Source organism: Papaver somniferum, chromosome 7, assembly GCF_003573695.1.
Source record: "Papaver somniferum cultivar HN1 chromosome 7, ASM357369v1, whole genome shotgun sequence".
NCBI classification, from domain to species: domain Eukaryota; kingdom Viridiplantae; phylum Streptophyta; class Magnoliopsida; order Ranunculales; family Papaveraceae; genus Papaver; species Papaver somniferum.
In genome coordinates, this window is record NC_039364.1 from 33,714,091 (window position 1) to 33,721,856 (window position 7,766).

General features: G+C 37.4%; 1 protein-coding gene across 5 annotated transcripts; it reads left to right on the forward strand.

Annotated features, from left to right (window-relative positions):
- The first annotated feature begins 779 nt into the window (after nt 1-779).
- On the forward strand, nt 780-5,310 carry LOC113296931 (uncharacterized WD repeat-containing protein sll0163-like). 5 transcript variants are annotated; one of them, XM_026545304.1, is made up of 9 exons: nt 780-1,272; nt 1,468-1,668; nt 2,186-3,249; nt 3,339-3,429; nt 3,538-3,695; nt 3,804-3,855; nt 3,966-4,045; nt 4,157-4,250; nt 4,441-5,310. In XM_026545304.1, exons 3-9 carry the CDS (start codon nt 2,251-2,253, stop codon nt 5,004-5,006), a joined length of 2,040 nt encoding a protein of 679 aa, XP_026401089.1. In that variant the 5' UTR covers nt 780-1,272; nt 1,468-1,668; nt 2,186-2,250; the 3' UTR covers nt 5,007-5,310. The 5 variants fall into 5 exon arrangements, with proteins under 5 accessions (XP_026401089.1, XP_026401085.1, XP_026401086.1 ...); XM_026545300.1 differs by having other exon boundaries at nt 781-1,272; nt 3,801-3,855; XM_026545301.1 differs by having other exon boundaries at nt 781-1,268; nt 3,801-3,855.
- The last annotated feature ends 2,456 nt before the right edge of the window (nt 5,311-7,766 follow it).

A 7,766-nucleotide genomic window follows, 5' to 3' on the forward strand; every position in this document is an offset into this window, starting at 1 on the left:
ATAACACTTTAGATGAATCAAAACGAAAATTTTGGTCAAACCCATTTGACAAGGTGTGGGCAAGTTCAAAGAACTTATTATTTTCTGGTACTGAAATTGTCGGACAAGGTTAACGCACCACAATGACACCAACATGATTAAAATCTACGGGGCTTCCAATAGAGCACCAAAGTGTAGGGTATAGGCAGAGGTTCTTTTGAGCGAAGGCAAATTGGTGCAATACATGGATCTATGTTGTACCATCTCGTCAGCAAGTTTGGCAGGTTGCAGCATCATGGACCCATAAAAACCAAATGATTATATTGCGATGGTGACTATCTACGGTGATCTGATTAAAAACATTGGAAGATCTATTAAAAAAATATTTCAATTCAACCAGTCCATTAGTAGAAATTTGTACTAGGGCGAAAGAAACAGTCAACATAATCTTGGGCTATATATAAAAATATTATAAAAAACGATCACGATTGCATTTAGCTAATTACACAAAAAGGAAATTGTATTTAGTTAGGGTTGCATTTAACACCAACTGATACATAACAAACGACATTATGATGCTTAAAAAAAAACAACAAAAACGAAAAATCCGATAAAAAAAAATAAAAATTGGGCCCTTGTAATGTGAGGCTCTAGGCAGTAGCCTAGCTGGCCTGGTCTATAAGACGGCTCCGATTGAAATATTGGGCTTCCAGTACTCCCAAGTCCCAACCAAACATGTAAATGTATATCTGAAACGTGGAAATCAACCAAGAGAATTGGTTTGTATTTTGTTGATACTCGATGCCAAATGCCTCTCTTCACAAATTGTAAATTAGGGAAGACAGAACATATTTTAATTAATGGCAGAGAATCAAATTCTCTCAATCCAACAGTGAGCTAAATGTCCATTAATTTGATTGGTTTTAAATTTCCTTTACTCATTTACAGATCTTTCACATTTTGAAAAAACAGAGCTACGAAACTAGTACTGAATCTACCGATTTCTGTAATGGTGCAATGCAACAAGAAATGCGAAATCCCAGAAATAGAGTAAACAAAACAAGCCACCAGAAGAACAGAAAAAAATAAAAAAGAGTCTACACAAAAATACACAGATAGTAGCTGCTGCTGAAGAAGAAGAAGAAAAAACTCTGAATTTCTTCGCTGACACCTGTCGGTTTGTATCCTAGCTTAATATCTAAACCTACAACCGGATCTAAATTAAACGATCATTCACTTTCACTCTCTTCTTTTTCTTGATACAGAGAGTAGCTGCCTGAAATACCTAAGTAGGTATTCTCTTTTAGCTTTGTCTCTGCCATTAATTAATAAATTAACAAAAATCGAACAACAGAAAATTCGGCGAAATTAAACACAATTTCTATAAATAAATAAAACCTAACTACTCTAGAATCTATTCTATAATTACTACCTATGATTTTTTGAAATCTTTTGGTATAATTGGTATATATATTTTTAATTTTACAGAGAGAGATGATGAAGAACAAGGCTGATAATAGTTGCAGGAGGAGGCTAGATTCACGGGCCATAGTAGCAGCGCCGCTCGTGTTTGTCGCTCGTGCACTGCCTACTACTACTAGTATTACTGTTACAATTGTCATTATGATGATTATACCACTTCTCTAGGTCTGCTGCTGTAATTTTTGCAAAATTCCACTGTTTTATAAGGTGAGAAAACACTCATTATTCATCATGTTCTTCATCCCATTCCTTCCTCCGCCATTTTCTCTTGTGTTAAAGTGAGTGAAATTAAGAAACACCCTTTGGAGTCTTGGTACGGATGATATCGATTTTCAATTTTTTTTTATGAGTTGAGGGTTTAAATTTGATTTAAAAGAGAAGCAATCACAGGATTGAGGAGAAGGTTAGGCACAAAGGTCGGTCATTTTTGATAATTTTGTTTGGTTAAAGTATTATTATTGTTTGATTAATGTTTAAGTTTCCGGGGGTCGTTTTAGGGAGTTGTTTTTCTTCTGGATTATAAAATTGGGGTTCATCTGAAGGTCTTTGGGGTTTGGTTCCTCGTACCCAGCCATTTCTTTGTTAATTTTCTTATAATTGTTTCCATTTTCTGATCATCTAATTGGACCACGTTTAGGCGGGAGTCTCGCTCCGTGAATTACGATTAAATTTTTGAGTCTTTATATGGTTATTACATTGTCTGCTTTATTTTGACTCTATACAGAAAGGAAGGTGCAGGGAATGTGAGTTTTTGATGTGGAATTTAGATCTTGTACAGAATTGGAAAACATGCAGAGATTTGGTAGTCAAGGTGAAGAATTTTACTTTGATACACTAGATTGTGTTCGTGATTGTAGCAGTGGTAGTGAGTGTGAATCATCAGAAGAGTCCGTGAGTCGGGGGATTAGTGGTGGATTTGATTACGGAATTTGGACCAACGAGCCTCGAAGTGTCAGGGAGCGTCGCAACAATTTTCTTCAGGGTATGGGATTTGGTGAATTGGTTGATTCAGAATTGGGTTTCTCAAATAAAATCGAGGAGGAGATGAGTAGAAACAATCTTGGGTGGGAAAGAATATCAGAATGTAGTGGTGCTGTTTCAAGTTCTGCAGGTTTGAATCGAGCGGAAGACATTGTTTGTTGTAGAAATGATTCAGAGAGCCGAACCAAGGTTGTTGGTACCGAATCAGTGCAGAAAAGATTCAACAAAACCTCAAAATCCAAGGTTCTTGCTACGGAATTGGCTCAAAATAGATTCGAAAGAATGTCAACACCAGGATCAAATGAATTGGAAACATCAGCTTGCGGAGAAAAATGTAAATTCAAGTCTTGGTGGAAACGTATGATGCGCAAGAATAAAGGAAGAGGACGCGTTGCGGAGTCTAATGTCAGTGATAAGAACCATGATGGACCGGATAAAAATAGGATGAAGGTGCAGAATAACAAAAAGTCGTGTGTGGAGTTCACAGCAGTTTATATGGATCAGGAAGTCGAAGCTCACAAAGGATTTGTCTGGACCATGAAATTTAGTCCGGATGGTCAGTTTTTGGCTAGTGGTGGTGAAGATGGGGTTGTTCGAATTTGGCGTGTTACCTCAACAATAGCTCTAGAAGGTGGTTCAAAATTTGTTGATAAAGTTGAAGACACAAAGCATTATCTTGGAAGAAAAAATTCAAATCCTGCTTCTGTTATCATTCCTAAGAAAGTCTTCAAAATTGAAGAGTCGCCAGTACAAGAATTCCATGGCCATACAAGTGATGTCTTGGATATTTGTTGGTCTAAATCTAATGTAAGTTAAATCTGCTCTGCACTAAACTACTAATGTCAGTTTATTACGGAACTTTTTCTGATATATTTTAATTGAATCTTTGAATGCAGTGTCTACTTTCATCATCCAAGGACAATACTGTTCGGTTGTGGCAAGTGGGTTCTGATGAATGTCGTCAAATTTTCCATCACAATAATTATGGTAAATACGATATGACTTGGCATCACCTCTAACTTGACCATAATGCATAGTATTATTTACCCGCATTTTTCAGATTATTAATTTGTGTTTCTTCTCTATTGGAATCAGTGACATGTGTTCAGTTCAATCCTGTAAATGATGCATACTTTATTAGTGGATCCATTGACGGGAAAGTTCGAATTTGGGGAGTTTCAGAAAAACGAGTTGTTGATTGGGCAGATGTACGAGATATAGTAACTGCCATATGCTACCAGCCAAACGGAAAGGTTTTTTTCTTATCCGGGCACCTTCGGTACAATTGTTATATGGGTTGTAAATTTTGAGTTACTGTCGCACTAGGTGTTAATTATGAAGTGTTCTTTTTTTCTCAGCAGGGTTTCATTGTTGGTTCCATTAAAGGTCGCTGCCGTTTCTATGATTCGTCAGGTATGCAAATTTGTACTTATCTTATGCCCGTATAATCAAGTACCTGAAGCTTACACCTAGGGGGTACTATTGTTCCTGAAATGATGAATTCAATTTTTATTATTGACCAGGTAGTAATCTCCAGATGAATGCACAAATACGTATACATTGCAGAAAAAAGTCCTCCAACAACAGAATCACCAGCTTTCAGGTGTTCCTCTTGAATCTTTAGCTACTAAACGATATTGTCCTGTATTAAAAGAAGTCCTTCATGCATATGCTTTTTGTTTTTGGTTTTAACTTAATTGCCTTTTGGTTACAGTTTTCGCCTGAGGATTCCCACAAAATCATGATAACATCAGCAGATTCTAAAGTTCGAATTTTTGATGGCTCATCTGTCATTCAAAAATACAAAGGTATAGCATGATTTACCTCTATTGTGTTTAATTGTTAAGAACTTAAGATTCTTATTTGAATCCGGTGGTTTACAGTAAAACTGTATGCCTAAACTGTTGCTAATGCATATCCGTTCTTGAATATCGCTTTGGTTTCTCTGTAATTTGTTAAAAGGGCAGGATCCTGACGAGTTGGAATTTTAATATACAGGTCTGCGTAGGTCAGGAAGTCAGTTATCTGCCTCATACACTTCAAATGGGAGACATATAGTGTCTGTTGGAGAGGACTCTCATGTCTATGTATGGAGCTGCGATGATGTATCTGATGATCCCTCGTCAAAGCATACGAAGTCTACTAGCTCGTGTGAGCACTTCTATTATGAAGGTGTTTCTGTTGCCATACCATGGTCTGGTCCAGAATTGGATAATTTGGATCCAATGGATCTAAGTATAGATAGTTATGTATGTTCTTCACAGTCGGATGATTCCTTTTCCTGCTCGAGAGATTCGGATCGTTTTGCTTTTGGTGGTTGGTTCTCCGTTGATAATCGAGGTTCTGTGACTTGGCCTGAGGAGAAACTACTGCCTCGGGCCCTATCAGGTGGAGAGCAGGGTTACAGGCAGCACGAGCCGAATCAGATCCATAATCATCAAGCTCCTTCGGAATCATGGGGTTTGGTTATTGTGACAGCGGGTTGTGATGGAAAGATCAGAACCTTTCATAACTATGGGTTGCCCGTCAGGCTAGAAAAGAGCAGCTGCAGTCGCAGAATTTGATCAAGAAAGACGCTTATGCAATTAGTACGTCGCGTCCCAGTTTCAACTATATGCACGTAGGTAGTCGTCTATGCCATTAACACGACGGCTGTTGAAAAGAGTAGCCGCAGAAATAGTAGTTGATCAAGGACGATATTGATAGATTGTTGGCCACCTTTTATCCAGAATAAAAGAGATCTCCCTGAAAATTTTGTACTTAGAATCTATTAATCGTTCAAAAGCATACGATGTTTAGCACATTTCTGTAAAAAGCATATGATGTTTAGCACATTTCTGTAAAAATCAATCATCTTTGTCCGGGTCATTCTGATTAGTCGTTCCAATGTTTGATGCTTTATAGCGTGACATATTGCTCTGTTCTCCGGGTCATATGAACACTTGCACAAATTCGGACTCGTACATAGTACGCAATTTGTTTGGGCAAGGATGTCATTTTAATGATTAATATGGAATCATGGATAACATGAATCACAGTGATCAATAAAGTGACGTTTCCAGCTCACCAAAACAACACTTTTTATTTTGTTGGAGTCTTGAGTTACGTTCTCGAACTCTTATCGGGAAGATCGTTTGTACCACTACAGTACCGAATCTAGTTAGTAATCGTTCGAACAATCAGAAGGACAAGGGCAAACTAATAAATTGTGGCACCACAAACAGATAGCACATAGCCTGGACTTTCTGATGGTTTATTATTAACACAAGAAATATCTCTTCCAGTGAATGATTCGTCGAGTCAAAATCTCTCTTAGCCTCCGTCGGTACGAGGCTAGCTCTAATGGAGACCAAATATTCAAAGTTTTTTTTGGGTCTCCCACGTCATCAAATTCCAAGGACCAAGTTTAGTGGAAATTCAATATTCAAGGTAAAAACGTCGTTTGAAATGGCATCAGATGCCATTTAAAATGGCGTCTCATTTATCAACCCTTAGATCTCCAACAAGACTACGAATCTAATGGTTTATATGATATTGATATTTGAATTTATATAAAGTAGTGACAAAACGCCATTCCTAATGACGTGTGATGCTTTTTAGACACGCCATTTCTAATGGCGTGCCAGAATTGTTTCCATCTCACACCCAAACAAATTAAAGACAACTCTGCATAAACGACGATTCTGGAGGAGAAAGTTGAATCATGCTCCCCCATTAGACTAAGCCTGATAAATTTAAAGCCTCCATCGGTATATCCTGACATATAAATATGACAACAGGAGACCTGCTAAAATGTTACTACTCTGTTTCAGAAGAAATGATATTTTCATATTTTTTTTTCATTTTTGCCTTAAAAATATGGTAAATTGGGACAAAAATGAAAGTATGTATCAGTTTTCTGAAACGGGGAGTATTAATTACTAAGGTGACACAATTAGCTACGGATGGCCCTTTGGAGGAACAGTTCTGATAGCAGAAGACACGACTACCATCAGGTCCATTGCTACTGTTGCGGCACCTGAGAGGCTAAGAAAATGTTAAAAGAATGAACATTCATTTGGATCCGGTGTTTCCAAAAATTCAGTCAACTCACTGGCTCAAGCGATTCAAAGTTGAGTGAATTGCCTAGGAGGCTATCTAGGCGTTACTATATAATTTAGTTCGAGCCAGGATGTCATTAGCATGGATAGCATAAATCATAATTACACACTAATTAGTTATCGTTACTTGGTCCAATCGAAGGATTGAAGATGCAGAAAAGAGGAGCACAGTGATCAATAAAGCAACGTTTCCAGCTCACTAAAACTTAAAACAACACTACTATCTGGGATTCTTGGACTGCAAAATCAAGTTAGCTATTTATCTGGAATGTCGTTTGTACCTCTTCAGCCCTGAAACTAGTTAGTCGTTCGAGCAATCAGAAGGACAACATAATAAATTGTGGCAAATATAAGGTTTAAGGGTCACAAACAAATTGCGGATCCTCCTCGACTTTCTCATGGTTTATAGACACAAGAAATACATATCTTGCGTCTTCGAATCAAAATCTAAAAGCCTCTATCGATATGTTATGCCATACAAATATTTTAACTAAGAGCAAATTTTCCAACCACGAGTCATGACACATCGGAGTTAGATGGGTACTTTAGAAGAGTAATTTTGATAGGTTGTTCTTTTGGTGTCATGGAATTTGGAAGATGAAATTCTTCCACCATAGGACACTTGCTCTCATAAGCATGAAGTGATTTCCCTCTCCACTCAAATGAGCTAATCATAGCCGTTGAGTTTCTAAAGTGGGTACTGATTTCCGGATGGGAGGGGTTGGAGCCTCACTTTGGAAGAGTTCCTTAAAAAAACGAAAGTATGATTATCTGCAGAAAAGATCGATCCCTTATCATGTCTGGTTGTATCTATCATCAAAGTATAACACTAGACTAATGATCCTCCTCTATGATCGGCCAAAGCCAGAGTGGAGGTACACACCAGTACATGAAGGCATTATTTTCTTAACTCACTAAGGTAAAGTATGAGCAACAGAGTTACACAAACGTGGCTGAAAAGTAAATAAATAAGCAACTAAACTAGATAAAAAAACTGAATGTCTTTAAAGATAGCATATGTTCTTTGGTCTCCGAAGAACTTCCTAGTTAAAAATTGGTTGATCAGATCATTAGCAACACTTTCAATGATAATGTGAATAAGCTTTTGCTCAATAACTTTCTTTAGAACAACCCAAATAGCCATGACTTTAGCATCAACAACCGATTTCAATATCAAAAATTAATGATATACAAAAGGAAGATTTATTTGTGGAGTCCATACAC

What these genes read in the sequence shown, in the direction of transcription:
- LOC113296931 (XM_026545300.1), top strand. Translation starts at nt 2,251, where the DNA reads ATGCAGAGATTTGGTAGTCAAGGTGAAGAATTTTACTTTGATACACTA. An exon ending in TTTGTTGGTCTAAATCTAAT is followed by an intron (nt 3,250 to 3,338) that starts GTAAGTTAAATC and finishes CTTTGAATGCAG; the next exon opens with TGTCTACTTTCATCATCCAA. An exon ending in TTTCCATCACAATAATTATG is followed by an intron (nt 3,430 to 3,537) that starts GTAAATACGATA and finishes TATTGGAATCAG; the next exon opens with TGACATGTGTTCAGTTCAAT.